This window comes from Scyliorhinus canicula, chromosome 8, assembly GCF_902713615.1.
Source record: "Scyliorhinus canicula chromosome 8, sScyCan1.1, whole genome shotgun sequence".
In the NCBI taxonomy this organism is placed as follows: Eukaryota; Metazoa; Chordata; class Chondrichthyes; order Carcharhiniformes; family Scyliorhinidae; genus Scyliorhinus; species Scyliorhinus canicula.
In genome coordinates, this window is record NC_052153.1 from 181692115 (window position 1) to 181713893 (window position 21779).

Here is a 21779-nt window from a genome sequence, read left to right on the forward strand (position 1 = left end):
GACTGCAGAACACAATAAGCTTGGAGTTGAAGAAGTCAAGACTTGCTTCCCAGTTCTTATTATAGTTACCATTGAAGCTTACCATCGGCTCTTTGAGCCAACTACCCCATTCAATGAGATCATAATTGATCTGACTGTATCCTCCTGCCTAAGCCTGGTAACCTTTCACTCCTTGTTTATCAAGAATCTGCCTTGAGAACATTTAAAGACTCTTCTTCCACTGCCTTTTGAGGAAAGGACTTATTATCCGCACAGAAAAAAAATCTTCTAATCTGTCTTATCGAAGGAAGGATGTATTTACTATTGAGGGAGTGCAATGGAGGTTCACCAGGCTAATCCCTGCAATGGTTATATTGTCTTATAAGGAAAGATTGAGGAAAATGTGTCTGTATTCTCTGTAGTTTCAAAGAATGAGAGGTGATTGGAGCTTATAAAGATTCTTACAGGGCTTGGCAGGGCGGATGGGATGTTTCCTCTGGCTGGCGAGTCTAGAACCAGGGGACACCATCTCAGAACACGGGACAGGCCATTTACGACTGAGATGAAGAGGAATTGATAGTGAATTTTTGAATTCTCTACCCGAGAGGACTGTGGAAGCTCAGTGGCTGAACATGTTCAAGATAGAAATTGATAGCTTTCTGGAGACCAATGACACCAAGTTATATTGAGATAGTGGGGGAAAATGGCAGTGAGATAGATGATCAACCATAATCTGTTTGATCAACCATGGTCTGTTTGAATGACAGGGCAGTCTCGATGGGCTGAATGGTCTACTCCTGATCCTATTTTAAAAAATGTAAAGATCACCATGATGTTAGACTATCATAACAACCCATATGATTCACTAATGTCCTATAGGGAACAAAACTACTCTGGCCTATATGTGTCTCCAAGCCTGTGGCACGTTGTTGACTGCCATTTGAAGTGGCCGAGTAAACCATTCACCTATAAATGTAGAAGGCCCAGCATTACCTTTCCTGGTGTCAACCAGGGCTCAGTTGGTAGCACTTTGACCTTTGAGTAACAAGGCTTTGCGATCAAGTCCCACTCCAGGGCTTGAGTACAAAGATCAAGGCTGCCACTCTAATGCAGTACTGCACAGTCAGAGGTGCTGCCTTTTGGATGAAGCCCCATCTGCGGTGAAGTGAAAGGGTCAAACAGCATTATTTGGAAGAAAAGCAATGGAGTTAGCCCTGGAGTCCTGGCCAATATTTATCCCTCAATCAACTGCACGTAAATTGGCTGTCGTGTGTCCTGCATTCCAACAAAAATACTTCATTTGCTGTAAAGTGCTGTGAGGTCATGAAGATGCTATATAAATGCAGGCATTTATCTTTCTTCCCTTGAGGGCAACTAGGGGATGGGCAATAATTGCCGGATTTGGCATTTGGCCGTGGCGCCCACATCCCGAAAATTAATTTTAAAAGGTGGTTAAACTTAAAGGTGAGATTTTACGCCCCCACGGTGGTGTGTTTTCCGGCTCATCATTGGCCAGCGGCGGGACCTTCTATGTTTAAGGCATTTTGTGATGCTCGTCTGTCCCGCTGCCGGGGAACCCACCGCGAGGCGGTCGACTTCGGTGGGACCGGAAGATCCCTCTGGCAGGAAGGGCTGGAGAATTCTGCCCTGAGCTTCTCAAACCAGCTTTGCTTTGAGTTCCCTGATAATTAGCAGGCCTTGACACATACGTGATTGCTGGAGCAGGATCAGCGTCCAACATCTCTCCAACCTCACGGGAGTTCACTCGTTTTATAGCTCATCCCAAACTTACACCGCCCATCGTGCAATAAATAAGTACAAACATCATAAAATAAATCAACACCTGCCGCATTGTTTCACAGAATCAATGGCAGCGTACCAGAGCAAAGATTAAAGAGAGAGTTTGCATTTGCATTTCGCCTTTCACAATTTCAGAAAGCCCCTCAAGGCTTTGCTGCCAGTGAAGTTCTTTTTGAAGTGTAGTCACTGTTGTGATGTTGGAAACATGGCAGCACGGTAGCATGGTGGTTAGCATAAATGCTTCACAGCTCCAGGGTCCCAGGTTCAGTTCTCGGCTGGGTCACTGTCTGTGCGGAGTCTGCACGTCCTCCCCGTGTATGCGTGGGTTTCCTCCGGGTGCTCCGGTTTCCTCCCACAGTCCAAAGATGTGCGGGTTAGGTGGATTGGCCATGCTAAATTGCCCGTAGTGTCCTAAAAAGTAAGGTTAAGGGTATAGGGTGGATACGTGGGTTTGAGTAGGGTGATCATGGCTCGGCACAACATCGAGGGCCGAAGGGCCTGTTCTGTGCTGTACTGTTCTATAAATGGCGGCCAATGTGTGCACAGCAAGATCCCACCAGCAGCATATGTTGTACACAAGAGCAGTTTCTACTGATGTTCGCTGAGGGATAAATATTGAAGGTACCGGGGGAGAGCACTGGTCTTCTTCAGAATAGCCTCACTTAATTTTTTATGTTTACCCGAGAGGGAAAACAGGACTCGGTTTAATGTCTTGCCTGAAAGGTGGGATCTCCAGCAGTGTAGCATTTCCTCAGTACTGTCCCGGACGTGTCAGCTGAGGTTACGGACTTGCTCAGTGAGCTTCAGGCCCATTGTGTTGCTACCTGAGCCACGTGTTGGGACAGATCAGCAAAGTAAATGCACGGCTGAAGGACAGGTGGGAGGTAGGGGGGAGCGCCAGTACCAGGGGGAGGAAGGAGCTGTAATTCTCGGATGGGCAACATCTGAGCCAAACCGGGAGTAAGATACTAACCGAATGGATAAATAGGGCCGTGGAAAGGACTTTGAACAGCAGAAGAGGGGGTCGGGGTGGGGAGTGGTGCTGGTGAGGTGAGGCAGATACTCAGTTCATACAAATAGGAAACTGGAGCAAAGCAAAGGTCAGAGTACAAAAGTAATAAAGATAACATAAATACTCGTGGCACAGAAGCAATTACCAGAAGCAATAATGAAAGAGGTGAAAAATAAGGTTTCAGCAATGAACAAGAACATAGAACATACAGTGCAGAAGGAGGCCATTCGGCCCATCGAATCTGCATTGACCCACTTAAGCTCTCACTTCCACCCCATCCCCATAACCCAGTAACCCCTCCGAACCTTTTTTGGTCACTAAGGGCAATTTATCATGGCCAATCCACCTAACCTGCACGTCTTTGGACTTTGGGAGGAAACCGGAGCACCTGGAGGAAACCCACGCACACACGGGGAGAACGTGCAGACTCCGCATAGACAGTGACCCAGCGGGGAATCGAACCTGGGACCCTGGCGCTGTAAAGCCACAGTGCTAATCACCAACTTAAATTCACGTATAGCAAGACATAGTTAACCAGTTGCCACAAGTATGGTCAGGCAAGTCAGATGGAGAAATACAATTGGGGCAAATGGGCAGAGTCAAAATATACTTCTGTACACAAATCCACTCAATAAAAAATTCAACAAGGCACTGATATCACAAATAGGGAGAAACAGTTCCCACTGGGAGGAGTATCAGTAACCAGGAGAGGGGGAGATAGTGGTGTAGTTATACTGCCACTGGACTGGTAATCAACATAATATAGTGACATGGTTCATGGTGTCATTGTCCAAATCTATTCATTGAACATATGAGCTCATCAACTTGCACAGTCTGAGTTCAATTTTAATGACACCATGCATGCCCAGATAGATGGTGTCGCCATGCAAACTCATCAAGGCTCAGCCCTCACAAACATCTTTGGCGGTTTCTGCAAGAAACACATCTTCAAAGGGTGTAACGTGCTACCCCTTGTATATTTCCAATACATAGACGATACTTTTGCTACATTTGAATCCCCAGCTGCACGGAAGAACTTATTTAATCACCTGAATGGGTTCCAGCCGGTGCTCAAATTCATCTTTGAAATGGAGAAATCAAATGAACTCCCTTTCCTCGATTTGCCAATTGAGAAACCTGCCTGGGAGTTTTGTCTGCTGCAAGCCTATCTTCCCTGGCCAATGTGCGTAGTGGGATTCCTACTCTTCTATGCACTGTAAGATTGGCCTAATTGGAAAACTTATAAATAGGACATGAGTCATTTGTTCACGGTGCACGCTTGGTGCTAAGACAGGGAGCGTCAAAGCTACTTTGCAGGATAATAGTATCAGGTCATTGTTCGCTGTATTTCGCGCAAACTCATGAACAGGTCTAAGACCATGACTTTCAGTCCCAAAAAGTGCCCAGTCTACCTCAGATTATCCGGTCTCAATGGTTTCGGCAGCAGGTAAAGCTGGCCGTGTCACGTCGCTACTATGCTGTAACGTAACCCGAGGTATTCTCTACTACCAGGAGGCTGCCATCAATCCAAGAAGACATTCTGCCCCAGATGAATAACGAGTGGTCTATGAATTTCAGTGCCGGTGTGATGCCAGTTATGAAGGCCATATGTCCCAACGACTGGTGAATCATACTTAAACAGCACATCTCTTCAGCTGTTTGCAGCAGGTCAGGTACAGCCCATACTCAATCGGCCTACGTTTGCAAAACTGAGAATAAAGTGTCCAACATTAGATATAATTCTACCATTGGGAAATGTGCAGAAGGCATCTAATAATGTGCCATATCAAAGGTCATTTCAGAAAATAAAAGCTCATGGTGTGGAAGGTACCATTGTGGCTAGCGAACAGGAAACAGAGAGTAGGCATAAATGGGTTATTTTATGGTGTGCCACAGTGATCAGTGCTGAGTCCTTATCTTTTTACTATTTATATAAATGATTTGGTTGAAGGGACCGGAGGAATGGTTGCTAAATTTGACGATGACACAAAGGTAAGTCGGAAAGTAAGCTGTGAAAAGGACGTTAGGACGCTACAACGGTGTATAAATAGTTTAAGTGAGTGGGCAAAGATTTAGCAAATGGAGTATAATGTGGAAAAATGTGAAATTGTCCATTTTGGGAAAAAATATAAAAGCAGCACATTACTTGGCACAGTGGCACAGCAGTTAGCACTGCTGCCTCATAGCGCCAGGGACCCGAGTTCAATTCCAGCCTTGGGTGCACTTTCTCCCCCATGTCTGCGTGGGTTTCCTCTGGGTGCTCCGGTTTCTTCCTACAGTCTGAAGGTGTGTAGGTTAGGTGAATTGGCCACGCTAATCCATCTAACCTGGTGGATTGGTCACTTAGTGTCCAGGGATTTGCAGGTTAGGTGGGGTTCCAGGGATAGGGCAGGGGACTGGGCATAGGTAGGATGTTCATTCAGAGGGTCGGTGCAGACTCGATAGGCTGAATGGCCTCCTTCTGCACTGTTGGGAGTTTTCTATAGGCCTCTGAAAAGTTCCAGAGATATAGAGGAAATGATTGCAAGGATGATTCGAGATAGGAGCGAAAGTAACAGGGTAGTTGTTATGGGGGACTTTAACTTTCCAAATATTGACTGGAAACGCTATAGATCGAGTACTTTAGATGGGTCCGTTTTTGTTCAATGTGTGCAGGAGGGTTTCCTGACACAGTATGTAGATAGGCCAACAAGAGGCGAGGCCACATTGGATTTGGTACTGGGCAATGAACCAGGACAGGGGCTAGATTTGGAGGTGGGTGAGCACTTTGGTGATAGTGACCACAATTCAGTTACGTTTACTTTAGCGATGGAAAGGGATAGGTATACACTGCAGGGCAAGAGTTATAGCTGGGGGAAAGGCAATTATGATGGGATGAGGCAAGACTTAGGACGCATAGGATGGGGAAGGAAACTGCAGGGGATGGGCACAATTGAAATGTGGAGCTCGTTCAACGAACAGCTACTGCGTATCCTTGATAAGTATGTACCTGTCAGGCAGGGAGGAAGTGGTCGAGCGAGGGAACCATGGTTTACTAAAGTAGTTGAATCACTTGTCAGGAGGAAGAAGGAGGCTTATATAAAGATGAGATGTGAAGGTTCAGTTAGGGTGCTTGAGAGTTACAAGTTAGCTAGGAAGGCTCTAAAGAGAGAGCTAAGAAGAGCCAGGAGGGGGCATGATAGGTCTTTGGCAGGTAGGATCAAGGATAGCCCTAAAGTTTTCTGTAGGTATGTCAGGAATAAAAGAATGACTAGGGTAAGAGTAGGGCCAGACAGGTGGATGAGGGTAAAGCAGTTGATGTGGTGTATATGGATTTCAGTAAAGCTTTTGATAAGGTTCCCCACGGGAGGCTATTGCAGAAAATACGGAGGCATGGGATTTAGGGTGATTAGCAGTTTGGATCAGAAATTGGCGAGCTGTCAGAAGACAGAGGGTGGTGGTTGATGGGAAATGTTCAGCCTGGAGTTCAGTTACTAGTGGTGTACCACAAGGAAATGTTTTGGGGCCACTGCTGTTTGTCATTTTTATAAATGACCTGGAGGAGGGCGTAGAAGGATGGGTAAGTAAATTTGCAGATGACACTAAAGTCGGTGGAGATGTGGACAGTGCGGAAGGATGTTGCAGGTTACAGAGGGACATCGAAAAGCTGCAGAGCTGGGCTGACAGGTGGCAAATGGAGATTAATGCAAAAAAGTGTGAGGTGATTCATTTTGGAAGGAATAACAGGAAGACAGAGTACTGGGCTATTGGTAAGATTCTTGGTAGTGTGGATGAGCAGAGAGATCTCGGTGTCCATGTACATAGATCCCTGAAAGTTGCCACCCAGATTGATAGGGTTGTTAAGAAGGTGTACGGTGTGTTAGCTTTTATTGGTAGAGGGATTGAGTTTCAGAGCCATGAGGTCATGTTGCAGCTGTACAAAACTCTGGTGCGGCCACATTTGGAGTATTGCGTGCAGTTCTGGTCGCCGCATTATAGGAAGGATGTGGAAGCATTGGAAAGGTGCAGAGGAGATTTACCAGGATGTTGCCTGGTATGGAGGGAAGATCTTATGAGGAATGGTGGGGGACTTGAGGCTGTTTCCGTTAGAGAAGAAGGTTAAAAGGTGACTTAATTGAGGCATACAGGATGATCAGATAGGGTGAACAGTGAGAGCCTTAATCCTCGGATGGTGATGGCTAGTATGAGGGGACATAGCTTTAAATTGAGGGGAGATAGATATAGGACAGATGTCAGAGGTAGGTTCTTTACTCAGAGAGTAGTAAGGGCGTGGAATGCCCTGACTGCAACAGTAGTGGACTTGCCAACAATAAGGTAATTTCAATGGTCATTGGATAAACATATGGATGATAAGGGAATAGTGTAGATGGGCTTTAGAGTGGTTTCACAGGTCGGCGCAACATCGAGGGCCGAAGGGCCTATACTGCGCTGTAATGTTCTATGTTCTGTAGGTATCCAATGGTTTTTATGGATTACAGAGCTCTGAGCTGCAGAGGGTGAGCCACAACAGTGAGACCAAAGCAAAAACAGAAACTGCTGGAAAAGCTCAGCAGATTGTGCAGCATCTGTGGAGAGAAAAGTTGAGTTAAGGCTTTGAGGTCTTTGCTGCAGTGGAAATGGGCTCAGTTTGAATCCAGCGCTGAGTTCAACTGTCCGTGGAGAGTTGGGGTTTCCCACGTTTGAGCCAATTCCTGCCCCCTTTCCTCTACCGGCGAAAATGGGCCTGTTGGAAATGGGAGCGGGCCTTCCCCATGAGTCCATGAAAAAACAGATCCCAATAAAGGTCTTTAAAATGTTGAAAGGATTTGATCGAATGAATGCTGAGAGAATGTCTCCCCTTGTGGGGCAGTGCACATCTTGAGGGCATCAACATAGGGGCTTTTCACGGTAACTTCATTGAAGTCTACTTGTGACAATAAGCGATTATTATTATTAAGACAGCCAACAAAAAAAATCAAATAGGTAATTCAGAAGAAACACAATATGGAACCCGTTATCACAGGGAGTGGTCAAAGTGAGTGTTAAAGGTGGGCTTAAGAGGCGGTTAGGCAAACATACGAGGGAAAAAAGGAGTAGAGGGTTATGATGATTGTTTTGGATAAGGAAAGATGGGAAGAGACTCAAGTGGAACATAAACCCCAGCATGAAAGGGTTGAGTCTGATTCTGCGTTACATATCCAACCTACTGTAATCTTTTTAATTCCTTGCCTCAATTCTCTTTTTAAGTCACATGGTCACTGCCACCTAGGTCTCTGATGGTCAGACCATTGCGCTCTCCACCTCCGCCCCCCCACCCGCAGCCCCACCGCCACATACCTTGCCGATGGTTGCCCCGCCCAATCTTCGAGCCGCAAACCAGCCTGGAGCTTGCCTGGCAGATTTGCTCGTGGCCGGAGCCACAAAATGGCAGAGGTCTCAAAAATGACGAGGGTTCAAATTAGCAGGGACCCGTTTGCCGTTGGAATGGGCATACAACCATTGATCGCTGGCCTGGTCGATTGGTCAAAGGTCAAAGTCAGCCCTTCTGTGGATCCGGCACAATTCCCATGCTGCCGAGGAGCAGGGCAACCCCGAAAGTTCAAACTTGCAAAACGCCGAGTGGAAATGGAGAAACTGTGCACTGACAGAAGGACACAGTTTTAAGGTGATTGCCAAAAGAGCTGGAGGCAGTATGAGAGGAAACAGTTTTAAACAATGAGTTATTCTGATCTGAAGTGTACTGCCTGACAGAGTGGTGGACGCTGAATCACTAACAAGGTTCAATATGGATCAGGATTGAGAAGTGGAAAATTCTGACGGGCTCTGGAGAAAGAGCAGGCAATTGGGAAGCTCTTTAAAAGGACCAGCGCAGGTACAAGGGCTGAATTGCCTCGTTCTCTTCTGCATCCATTTATGATTCCCTCCACTCCCTTTACCAGAAATACAATCTTTTCAGCTAATCTTTCACAGGGTGAGGACAACTGGCAAGGCCGGCATTTGTTGCCCACCCCTAATTGGCCTTAAACTGAGTGTCCAGCTCAGTCATTTCAGAGAGCAGTTAAGAATCAACCACTTTGCTGTGAATCTGGAGTCACGTGTCGGCCAGACCAGTAAGGCTGGCAGATTTCCTTCATAAGTGAACCTGATGGATTTTTACGACAATTAATGCTCGTTTCATGATCACCATTACTGAGACTGGCTTCATATTCCAAAGGTATTCGTTGAATTTAAATTCCACCATTTAGCTGCCATGGTGGGAATAGAACCCATGTCTCCATCCATTAGGCTGGGTCTTTAGACTACCAGCCCTGCGACATTTCCACTGCACCACCATTTCCCCACGTAGTCGAGGCATTGTTTTGAAATCAGGACTTAATTTGTCCTTTGTCAGGTCAACCCTTACTTTTGGTAAAATATTGACCCTCTTTTCCAGCACATGTTACTGAACAACCTTTTCCAAACACGGCCTTTTCCAATTTCGGCAGGGGCTAGTCAAGAGCTGGTGCACGAAGAACCGCAGATTAACAAAAGGTTGAACTCAATTGTCTAGGCAGCGGGTTCGTGATGCAGAGCGAGGCCAACAGCATGGGTTCAATTCCCGTACCGGCTGAGTTTATACATGAAGGCCCCGCCTTCTCAACCTTGCCCCTTGCCTGAGGTGTGGTGACCCTCAGGTCAAATCACCACCAGTCAATTCTCCCCCTCAAAGGGGAAATCAGCCTATGGTCATCTGGGACTATGGAGACTTTACTTACCACAGGCAGTGTGCATTCCAAATTAAGCAGAGTCCCAATCTGAGCATTGGAGGGAGGGACAGAGAAAGGGATGAAGGATTAAGTTAATTGTTCAGAATAAATAAAGATTGTGAGAGGCTCAAACAGAACGTGAACACCAGCTCTGACCATTGAGCCGTTGGTTGGTTGATCATTCTGACGGTGAAGGGGCTCCTGCTAATTTGAGTCCCTCATCATTTTACAGACCTCTGCTATTTTGTGGCTGTCACATGCAGGACTGCCAGGCAAGTTCCAGGCCTGGGCGACATCTGCCGGCCATTCACGCGGGTGGGATCTGCCGCTCCCATCGATGGCACATCCCCGCTGTGGGTTTCCCGGCTGGGTGGGATGGATTCAATGGGAAATTCCATTGACAGCGGTGGGACCAGAAGATAGCGCTGCTGGCCTCCCGTCACTGAGAAACATCTCGCGGGGAGGATAGGAAATCTCGCCCTTCATCTACCCTCAGGCTGGCACCTCAGTTGTTCAGGCAGAAGTACGGAGAAGAAGGATTTCCACTCCTATTGAGCACTTTTGATGAACTCAGGGCATCCAAAGAGTTTTTGACAGCTGATGAAGTTATTTTTTGAAGTGTTGTTGGAGGGAAACACAACAGTCAATTTGTACATCGCAAGTTCCCGCATACAATAATGAGAAGATAATCAGTTTTTGTGGTGTTGATTGAGGGATAACTATTGCCGAGGAACGTGGGGAGAACTCTCCTGCCCTGTTTTGAGCTTGTGCCGCAGGATCTTTTATGCCCACTTGAGAAGAAGCCTTGGTTCAACCTCCCAGCCAAATGACGGCATCTCTGAGAGTGCAGCACTCCCTCGGCACTGCACTGGAGTGTCAGCTTTGCAAAACTGTGTCTGGTATCTCCATAAATCATCACAACACCCCGTGGGTGTACATGTCAGCAGGGGCAGCAGGGTAGCATGGTGGTTAGCATAAATGCTTCACAGCTCCAGGGTCCCAGGTTCGATTCCCGAGCTGGGTCACTGTCTGTGTGGAGTCTGCACGTCCTCCCCCTGTGTGCGTGGGTTTCCTCCGGGTGCTCCGGTTTCCTCCCACAGTCCAAAGATGTGCGGGTTAGGTGGATTGGCCATGCTAAATTGCCCGTAGTGTCCTAATTAAAAGTAAGGTTAAGGGGGGGGTTGTTGGGTTACGGTATAGGGTGGGTTTGAGTAGGGTGATCATGGCTCGGCACAACATTGAGGGCCGAAGGGCCTGTTCTGTGCTGTACTGTTCTATGTCAGTTGTTATTTTGTCAGGGCGTTCCAGCCTCTCCCTCCTTCCCTTTTAAGACGCACCTCATGACTGACCTCTTCAACCAGGCTTTAGGCCACCAGTCGTAAGACCTGCTTCTGTGTCGCGGGGTCAAATTTTTTTTTTACTGCTTTGCCCATAAGGGCTCTAACAGGGGTGAAAGATTTACAAAACAATTCGGAGAGTCAGTGCAGAATTTTAACTAGATTTACTCCTGGGGGAATGAAAGCTGGTGGAGATGGAAATATTGCTCTAAAATTAAAATTAAAATGACGTGCCTTCATGGTGACAATTTACATACAGGATGTTCAAATATTTGGCTTTGGTGGGTCTGATTGGGTCGTGGATTTGGATGTGTGAGTGTTAGTGAAGGCAGTGTAGTTGGGTTTTGGGGCAGATGACGGATGTGTCACATAAACAGAAATTTGCTGGACAATCTCCTTGCTGCCATCTGCTGGAGGTACCAAGCACTGCAGCCAATTTTATGATGCCATATAAAAAGAGTGAATAGGTTTTTAACTAATTCTTTAACTGGACGGAAGTATTGCTGGCTAGGCCAGCACTTGTTTCCCATCCATATTTGTCCTCTAGAAGGTGGTGCTGAACTGGTCTTCTTGAACCGCTCAAGTCCATGTGCAGGATTTGATGACCATTCCGAGCGGTGGGATCTTCCGGTTCCCTGGCGGGGCAGGGTGCAAACGTCCGGTACCGCGAATAGCAGGCTGCCCTACCGCCTTCAGATACGCTGCTGGTTGGAAGTGGTGTTGTTTGGCATGTGCAGAAAATCCCACCCCTTGTGTTGTAGATGTATATCCACACGTAGGGAATTCCAGGATTTGCAATCAGTGACAGTGAAGGAATGGAGATATATTTCCAAGTCGCACTCCAAAGGAATCTCGAATGCTCGCAACAAAACCGGTGACTCATGACTTTTAATCCCAGATTTTTATGAAATTCAAATATCACCTTCTGCCATGGGCAGATTTGAACCTGTGCCCCCAGAACAATGCCCTGTGTCTTGGCATCGCTAGTCCAGTGACAGTAGCACTACACCACCACCTTCCTCTACATCGCTAGCCTGCCATCCTACCACAGACCTCACCTTTCCTTCTTTTCTCCGCCTTTCGCCGTCTGTGCCTGTTTGAAACCTGTCGCATTTTCCAGTTTCGACAAAAAGCTCACAGACCGGAAGCGCTAACTCTGGTTTTATCTCTCCAAAGTTGCTACCCGATCTGCTGAGCACTTCCGGCATTTTCTGCTTTTATTTCAGACTTCCGGGCACGTGCAGTACATTTGACCTCAAATTATTTTTGAAGCCCCAAGCTGACGGAGAGTAGGTGGCGCGAGATCAGCCCGGACTGTGTTGGAATAGCCAAGCCCGGCAGTATTGAAGCCATGAATGAGGGCTTCAGCAGCAAATGAGCTCAGAGGGGTGGGGGGGGGGGGTGGGGGCTGTGGAGAAGTGGAGTGATGTTACAGAAGAGGAAATAAGCGCTGTTGGTGTTGGTGCGAATATGTGGGATATGATTGCAAGTTTGAAGTTTGACTGGGGGTGAAATTGTAAATCCCTCTGCAGCTGTGAGCTCAGTGAGTTTATGGGGAGGTGGTGGCGTAGTGGTATTGTTACTGGATACGTAATCCAGAGACCTAGATACTCTGGGGTCCTAGGTTCAAATCCTGTCACTGCGATTCCCACTTGGGTCACTGTCTGTGTGGAGTCTGCACGTTCTCCCCGTGTCTGCGTGGGTTTCCTCCGGGTGCTCCGGTTTCCTCCCACAGTCCAAAGATGTGCAGGTTAGGTGGATTGGCCATGCTAAATTGCCTTTAGTGACCAAAAAGATCAGGAGGGGTTACTGGGTTACAGGGATGGGGTGGCAGTGAGGGCTTAAGAGGGTCAGTGCAGACTCGATGGGCCAAATGGCCTCCTTCTGCACTGTATGTTCTATGTTCTATGTCAGAGCACAGTGTGGTATTAGGAAGACATTCAAGGAGCTTCACAACTCAGTTGACTCAGGAACAGGACACAGCTTCCGCTTTGCTTTGCTGATCTTGCTGCCACGTATTGCCTGGCTGGTGAGTGATAGTCAGCAACTGCCCCACCCACCTCTCCCCACGAACCCAATAAAAGGAATGTTGTTTGCTCTTGCAACAAAGCAACCCAACCCTTTATTGCTCGATTAGAATGAGTGGCGTTATTAACAGGTTGGATCAGCAGCGGCACCTGCATTCTCTCGTGGCCTGTGCAAATATCGGAAAATAGCTGATGTTGCACTGTGACATCCCAACCAATCCATTCATTGGAAAAAGTTAGTTCCTGCGAACGCTCAAAGTAGAAAAATTGAAACTCCAGTTTATTGTGCTGCTGAAAAAATGAAATGAAAATGAAAATTGCTTATTGTCACGAGTAGGCTTCAATGAAGTTACTGTGAAAAGCCCCTAGTCGCCACATTCCGGCACCTGTTCGGGGAGGCTGTTACGGGAATCGAACCGTGCTGCTGGCCTGCCTTGGCCTGCTCAAAGAAAACAAAGGAAAGACAATGCAGGAGGCAAAAGATTCAACTTTGCATCACAATCGTCCCAAGTCTGCACAGCACCCAAATTCAAACACTCATTCGATTATCGCAAATTACTGCAGATGCCGGAATCTGAAACGAAAACAGAAAATACTGAACAATCTCAGCAGGTCTGACAGTATCTGTGGAGAGAGGAGGGAGCTAACGTTTCCAGTCCGGGTGACTCTTATTCAAAGCTGGGGAGAACTGGAAATGGGATCATATTTACACTGGAGTGGGGGAGGGTCGTAGAGTAGTGGGGCTGGATAGAGGGCCAACGATAGGTGGAGACTGACAAAGATGTCGTAGATAGAAAGAGAACAGGAATGTAAACAGGGGGTGATTAAGACTAAGAGGTGCACTGACAGTGGCACATAAAGAGATTAGAATGTGTGAATGGCAGAACAAAGGTGAGCAGTGGGTCAAGGGTCAAAGGGCAACTAGGGACAGATGGCCCAAGTGGGGTTGGGGAAGGGGGGGGGGGGGCAATGGGGAGGGAAAAACAAATCAATGGAGGAAAAAAAAATTTGATAGAAACAAAAATGTGGTGAAGATGGAGGAGAGAATTCACAGTTTGAAGTTGTTGAACTCAATGCCAGCTCCAACACTGATCATCTCATGATTGTAACCAGGAGAAAAAACATCATGGTGTGACAAAAAGGTTCTTTTTCACTTTAGAATTAGAATTAGAACAGTACAGCACAGAACAGGCCCTTCGGCCCTCAATGTTGTGCCGAGCAATGATCACCCTACTCAAGCCCATGTATCCACCCTATACCAGTAACCCAACAACCCCCATTAACATTATTTTTTAGGACACTAAGGGCAATTTAGCCTGGTCAATCCACCTAACCCGCACATCTTTGGACTGTGGGAGGAAACCGGAGCACCAGGAGGAAACCCACGCAGACACGGGGAGGACGTGCAGACTCCGCACAGACAGTGCCCCAGCCGGGAATCGAACCTGGGACCCTGGAGCTGTGAAGCATTGATGCTAACCACCATGCTACCATGCTGCCCCTATTCTTTCAACATGTTTATTATTAACAGAAATATTGCATTTGGATAGCACTTACATGAATTCAGCATACCCCAAAGTGTTTTACAGCCATTGAGCTACTTTACAAAGGCACATGTAGGAGCGATTTGAGGGACTGAGTACTGAGCTGGGATCCTCCCTCTTAGTTAGGCTCAGCTAAACACAAAGACCTGCGGATACATTTAAAGAAGCTCTTATTGTCAGTTTCTATATTCCTCTTGTAGTTTATCTTCTCTCTCTTTATTATCTTTTTAGTCGTCCTTTGCTGGTTTCTGAATTTATCCCAGTCTTCGGGGCTATCAATGACTTTTGCCTCCTTAAATGTTTTTTCTTTCAACTTAATATTCTTCTTAACTTCCACGGTTGACCATGGTTGGTTTATCCCTCTCTCAGAATCTTTCCTCCTTACTGGGATATATTTTTGCTGAGAGTCATGAATTGTCTCTTTAAATATTTAAAGATTAAAGGGCGAACTAATTGAGGTGTTTGAGAGGACTAAAGTAGCTGAAAATGAAAATCGCTTATTGTCACGAGTAGGCTTCAAATGAAGTTACTGTGAAAAGCCCCTAGTTGATGGGGTAAATAGAAACTATTTTCTCTGGCGGCAGAATGCTGAACAAAGAAATACAAATATAAATCTCGAGCTGGTCCCTCTGGTGTCAAAAGGCAGTGCAGATCTGGAACTCTCTCCCGCAATGGATAATTTCAAAACTAAGGTTTTATTTTGGCAAGGAGATTTAGGGTTACAGAGCAGGCTTGAGAGACCTATTCCTGTTCCATTGTCGGACCCCCTGTTAGCATGCCAGTATATGCAGGGGTGGTCTCCACACAGAAGCATTTTAAATTGCAACATTGAAAACCAGGAATATCGGGTGGCACAGTGGCGCAGTGGCTAGCACTGCTGCCTAACGGGGCTGAGGACCTGGATTCGATCCCAGTCCCGGTTACTGTCCCTGTGGAGTTTGCCCATTTTCCCCCCGTGGGTCTCACCCCATGGCCCAAAGATGTGCAGGGTAGGTGGATCGGCCATGCTAAATTTGCCCCTTAATTGGCATTCTCTTTTTAAAAAGCGGTAGTATCAGATGGATATTTTGCCTATTCTGCGCTAAAGTAGCTCGTGTAAAAGCATTTGGCCAGCTGCACCAGGTGCTATACGTAGGGGGCAAACGCAAAGTGCCGCTGTTATGTCTCCAGCTTCGGAAACTGATGTGTCGGGTAAGCTGGGTCTACGTGGACTGCGTTTACTACAGCAGTAAGAGAGACAGGCTTCCAACACTTGAAGAAATGCAACTCTATTTTATTGAACTCTTAACTATCATACATACTTTAACTGTGGGTTGACACTATGCTGACTTGACTAGATACCTGAGGTTAACCTGACCAGACTGTCTTACTACCACATGGTGTTTGTTCTAGTTGCTACTCACGGGCTCTGACTGTCTCAGAGGCTGGATCCCGAGAGAGCGGGAAAACTGGTGCCGTCTGGCTTTATAGTGGCCGTGTTCTGTCTGGTGATTGGCTGCTGTGTTCTGTGTGTTCACTGGTCATCCTGTGTGTCAATCAATGCCTGCCTGTGCACCATCATATACTTGTGTGTATATTATGACAGAAACTATAACCCACGAGGAGGATTTTGCTCTTACGCTCGGAATCCCAACATCTGGTCAAATGGGGATCAGAAACTTGCACTGTGTGAGGAGCAGTGATTTTTCCATTAATGGGTCAACCAGAGGACAAGCTTGCTGCCAATGAAGGATGGCAGTCTCATGACGTTGGAGGGGTAATAGGAGGCCTCCAGCTTGGGAGGTGGAGAAAGTTGTCTCTTCTGGGAAGTGGGCGAGAGCGAGAAAGAAAGCAACCCAGGATGGAGGTGTCCGTTCTCCAAATGTTTTAATTTTTCCTAAAACATGGCTGCAGCAGCAGGGGTCACCATGGCGGCAGGAAACCCCCTTCCACAGACCCCCATCTGAGGCCTGACAGGGGTTAGGGGAGGCTCAAAGCCTGGCTGGAGCATTAATACCCCCCCCGCCCACGGAGGCTGCCTTCAGGTAGCTGACATAGAACCTGGCACCTTGGGGCCGACTGGGAAATTCCTGAAAATAAACTTTTTAATTGATCACGTGTTGCTTGTGGGCGGGTAGCCCTGCCACTCCCATACGACACCACGCCCCCCTGCTTCCCACAGCCTCATCCAGCATCCAGCGGAGCGGCCCAGGGATGGGATGGCACTGGCAAACTGGTTGCCAACCATTCAGGCACATTTTCACACCTGCCCACCTCCGTGCTTGGGCCAGCAGGGGTTACAAATCTGGCCCAACATCCCGGCTTAGCGTCTGCACCTTTCACCAGCTGGGCTGTTTAGCACACTGGGCTAAATCGCTGGCTTTGAAAGCAGACCAAGCAGGCCAGCAGCACGGTTCGATTCCTGTAACAGCCTCCCCGAACAGGCGCCAGAATGTGGCGACTAGGGGCTTTTCACAGTAACTTCATTGAAGTCTACTCGTGACAATAAGTGATTTTCATTTCATTTACAAAATTGTCTTGTGCTAGTTTTGTTTTTGCATGGTATTTCAGTGCTGGTGGCCTTCAGGTACACTTCCAGATTACCATTCAGAGGATTGGTGTCCACACTACAGTTAACTCACTGCCTGTTTGAACTGTTCCTCTCAAAGCTCAGTCTGATTTGGACTGCTGAGATTTCATTCCAAATTAACCTGGGAGAGATAGAGCCGCATACAGAATATTCTGCTGGGTGCCCATGACATGAAAGAAATGCAACACTGTATGTTCCCAAACTCTATTTTAAATGGATTTTCTGTGCAGCCAAAAGGGATGGCTTCCACATGACACATGACCACAGGGTTGTTTCTTAGTTCTGGCAGCTACCACCAGGAGTTACAAGAACAAAATACTTCCTCCACTTAGCCTGTGGAATCTCGCGCCTCATTGTACAGACACCTTGGGCGGGATTTACTGGCTGTTCACACCGGCGCGCGGGTTTCCCGGCGATGAGGGGTGTTGTCGCCTGGAAATACCATTGACAACGGCTGGGTCGGTAGATCCCGCTGGCGGGCTGCCTCCGCCGCCGAAAAATATGCGGCTGGGTGGTTGGTAAATCCCTCCCCTTATAATCAATAAAAGCAGAAATGGCGCAGCCAAACTGGTTCCCTGATCAAAATTGGCACAAAAGAGAGAAGCTCAGAACCACCTATCTCTCTCTTAACGAGGAACAATGGAATTCTGGCCAGAAATATAGAGACTGATTTTTTTTTTCTTTATTTGTTTGTGGGAGGTGGGCATTGCTGGGTCAGCATTTATTGCCCATCCCGGGGGGACATTTTAGAGTCAACCACATTGCTGTCGGTCTGGAGTCACATGGAGGCCAGATCAGGTAATCCTTCCATTAGTGAACCAGATAGGTTTTTACAACAATCAAAAATGGTTTCATGATAATCATTCGACTTTTAGTACCAGATTTTTATTGAATTCAAATTTCACCATCTGTCAGGGTGTGATTCGAACCCGGGTCTCCAGAGCATGACCCTGGGTCTCTGGATTATTAGTCCTCCCCTTATTGTTAATCATAGAAACCTTACAGTGCAGAAAGAGGCCATTCAGCCCATTGAATCTGCACCGACCCTCTGAAAGAGTGCCCTACCTGGGCCTACACCCTTCCTCCAGAACCTCGTAACCCCACCTATCCTTTTGCACACTAAGGGACAATTTATCATGGTTAATTCAGTTTAGCTAATCTTTGGACCATGGGAGGAAAACAGAACACCTGGAGGAAACACGCGCAGACACAGGGAGAATGTACAAACTCCACACAGTCACCCAAGGCTAGAATCAAACCCGGGTCCCTGGCACTGTGAGACAAGAGTGCCGACAACTCTGCCGCCGTGCTGTCCCACGTAAGCTGCAATTAACCATTAATGGGACATGTCAGGCGACCCAAGCCTCTGGATTTTTTGGACAGTTTTAACATTATGGGGACAAGGTTCTGAAAAAATGACAAAGTGTAACTTTCGGCACAGAAACTGGTGTGAATGTCGGCGGTCTAGCAAAAACAAAAATCCCACATGAAAGATGTAGTGCCTGTGTTGTGAAGCGTCTGATTCGCCCATACCAGGGAGTTACCTGAGCACTTCAATCAAGGGGACACTGAATTTAATCAGCTCCACAGCACTGCCACACAGTCAGGCCAGGAAGGTGGCAGTGAAGAAACCTGTTCCCTGTTTCACGGAGACGGACGGTAGGATATGTGAGCTCAGGACCCTGACTCCTTTTGAGGAGAGAGCCCTGGAGTTCACAGGGGAGGAGGCCTGTGGTGAGAGCAAGATGAGCCTGCGAGTGAAAGGTGAGGAGCCATTACATGTTCATCCAAATGATCAAACTCAAGTGAGTTTGTGTATCCCAGACCTTTGACCTGATCATGTACTAACACCATGGCCCTTTCCTTGCAGGAACATCACCCGATCAGTCTGGCCTGTCCACTAGCAGCGTCCAATTGCCCACCCTCAACACAACTCCAGAGGAGGTGTCGGAGGAGTACAGTGAAGAAGCATCACGGCTGTCACCCGTACCATCCACTAGTGCAGAGACACACACCTCGGTGGGCGTTCTTCGCAGACAGGCCTCTGATGCACTTCAGGTGGAGGCAGGAACATCTCAGGGATCGTACTGTCAGAGATCAGTTGATCCCAGGACTCAGCTGTGCCTCAGCGAGGTGCTGTGCTTCTGGACATGTTGCAGCCCTCAGCTGCTTGACACGCAAAGGCAGAGCCAGGAATGCCAGGACGGTGTGTCAGCAACACTTTTGTGGCGATTTAACTGTTAGTCCAGATGTTTCTTAAATGTTGCCAGTACCACCTCTCTCCACCACACCCTCAGGCAGTGCGTTCCATATTTTCACCACCTTCTGGGTGAAAAAATATTCCCCTCTAAATAACTTACTCTTCATCTTAAGCCTATGTCCTCTGGTCTTAGACAACTCTGCCATGGGGAAAAGATTCTTACGATCCACCTATCTATGCCTCTCATAATTTTCTATACCTCTTTCAGATTACCCTAAGCCTCCTCCACTCCAGGGAAGGCAAACCCAGTCCATCCAGTCTCTCCTCATAGCGTAAACATTCCATCCCAGGCAACATCCTGGTGAATCTCCTCTGCACCCCCTCCAGTGCAATAACGTCCTTCCAATGATGTGGAGACCAGAACCACACATGATATTCCATCTGTGCCCTAACCAATTGGGACCTCCCATTCATAGTGTATATCCTACCCTTTATTAGACCTCCCAAAATGTATCACTTCGCACTGATGAGGATTAAATTCCATCTGTATTTGTTCTGCTCTGCTGAGTTATTCACCATGTGAGTTTGCTGCGGGTTATTATTAAATTGGATCACCAATTTAGGAAAACACGCCACCATGTACTTCAAAAATAATTCAAAGCACCTTTTGCTGATGGACAGGTGGTGAGAGGAAATTAGTACCATTTGCTTGTTTCTCTCCCATCTGTAACGATTCTTTTTATAATCTTTGAAGGGGCAGGAAAAGCTGATACGGCTGCAGGATCCTGAGCTTTATAGGCAGAGTAAGAAGTCTTACAACACCAGGTTAAAGTCCAACCTGGTGTTGTAAGACTTCTTACTGTGCTCACCCCAGTCCAACACCGGCATCTCTACTTTATAGGCCAAGGCACAGAGTACAAATGTGATAAAGTTGTATTCATTCTTTATGAATCACAGGTTAAGGCTTGGCTAGAGTATTGGGCCCAATTTTAGGCCTCCCACTTTAGGAAGTATGTCAAGGCCTTGTAGAGGGTGCAGAGGAGAGAAAGGAGTGAGGAGGGACTCCTGTTTGCCTGGAGAGACGGAGAATGGAAAAGGTTAATGAAAGTGCTGCAACCTGTCCGGATCCTATTGGGTAGGGACAATTGTTTACCCCGTGGATTTCATTTTAGTCTAGTGGCAATTCCTTCGTACAAAAAAAAGCAATTACAAAACAATTACATTAAACAATAAACAGGCAACAATTCAATAAGGTCACCAACATTCCACCTTTACAAAGGAGACAAACAAAATAACAGAACAATGACATGAGGCAACAGTGTAATCAAGGTACCAGCATCCAAATCAATCCACCGCTCTCTCTCGCCCCTCGCAGCTTCTTTTTTTTAAGGAAGTATTTTATTGAGGCATTTATAATTTTAACACTTTTCAACAATACCATCCAACAGAACCCACAATGAAATAACTATTGTAGTGATCTGCATATCTGCATGTACACAAAGGGTTAATATAAATACACTACAATTAAGTAATCACTAGAGGGAGCACTAGAGGTGTATAAATAGACAGATGGAAGCCAGGATCACCCTCTTCACAGGAACAGCAGCTAGTGACAAGACACAGACAGACAGCTCAGCACAGGTGTATTTCTTAATCAAACATGTTCATCTAATGTCTAATTTAATCTCTGGAGAGAGAACAAACTTACTCAATAAAGCATTTACTTCAACTGGAAGACTACGAGCATTATTCGGGCATAAGAAATAGCTACTGCTCCTGTGAAGAGAGTGATCCTGGCTTTCGTCTGTCTATTTATACATCTCGAGTGCTCCCTCTAGTGGTTATTTAGTTGTAGTGTACTTGGCAGCTATGATTACTTAGAAGGGGTGAAAAAGCATCCTTTCCCCATTTTCAGTCTGGCAGCAGGCCAGCCACAACTTCCCCTTGCCTCGCTCCAGGTCAAAGAAGCAGAAGGGGCAACATTAAGCAGACCCACAGCCTCCAGGTTGCTGCAGTATTATCCAAGTCACCACTCCTCTCCCTCTGGCTCTGAAAAAGTACCCCTCTCCCTCATCCAGTCCGATACCAGGCCAGCCAATATCTCCCCATTGCGTGGACTCACTCCAGGTCAAAGAAGCAGAAGGGGGAGAAAACTGAAATTAAGCTTGCACCACCCTCTGAAAGCAGGAACATGCAAAAGACGCAACCGGCAGCCACCCGGGCAATAGGGAATTTGACCTACCCTGAGAAGGGGGCGGGGTAATCGTTAACCTTTCAGCTGTATAAATAAAGCCGGCCAATATGGTGCCGGCTAGAGAGAGAACCAGTAGTGAACTATTGGTGCTGTGTAAATATTGTTGTTAATAAAAGTCACTTACTGTTTGACTCAATAAATGCGTGCTGGACTCTTCATGACCCTCATAAAAGAAAGATTTCACAGAGGTGTCTTCATCCTTGTTTTCAAATTCTGCCATGGCCTCATTCCTCCCGATCTCTGTAACCTCCACCAGTCCTACAGTCCTTGCGTTCCTACAATTCCATCTTCTTGTTTTAATCACCCTTGGCAGCTATGTTTTTGGCTGCTTG

General features: G+C 47.0%; 1 protein-coding gene across 4 annotated transcripts in view; it reads right to left on the reverse strand.

Annotated features, from left to right (window-relative positions):
• Positions 1 to 21779, reverse strand: part of galntl6 (polypeptide N-acetylgalactosaminyltransferase like 6) — a 1408929-nt gene that overhangs the window by 35135 nt on the left and 1352015 nt on the right. Inside the window, exon 12 of one of the 4 annotated variants that reach the window (XM_038805797.1) lies at positions 14428 to 14570. The exons of the other annotated variants lie outside the window; for them this stretch is intronic. Within the exon in view, the coding sequence (XP_038661725.1) occupies positions 14553 to 14570 (18 nt within the window). The 3' untranslated portion in view covers positions 14428 to 14552. Of the gene's footprint in view, positions 1 to 14427; positions 14571 to 21779 lie in introns of those variants that run through there. 4 annotated transcript variants of the gene reach the window in all.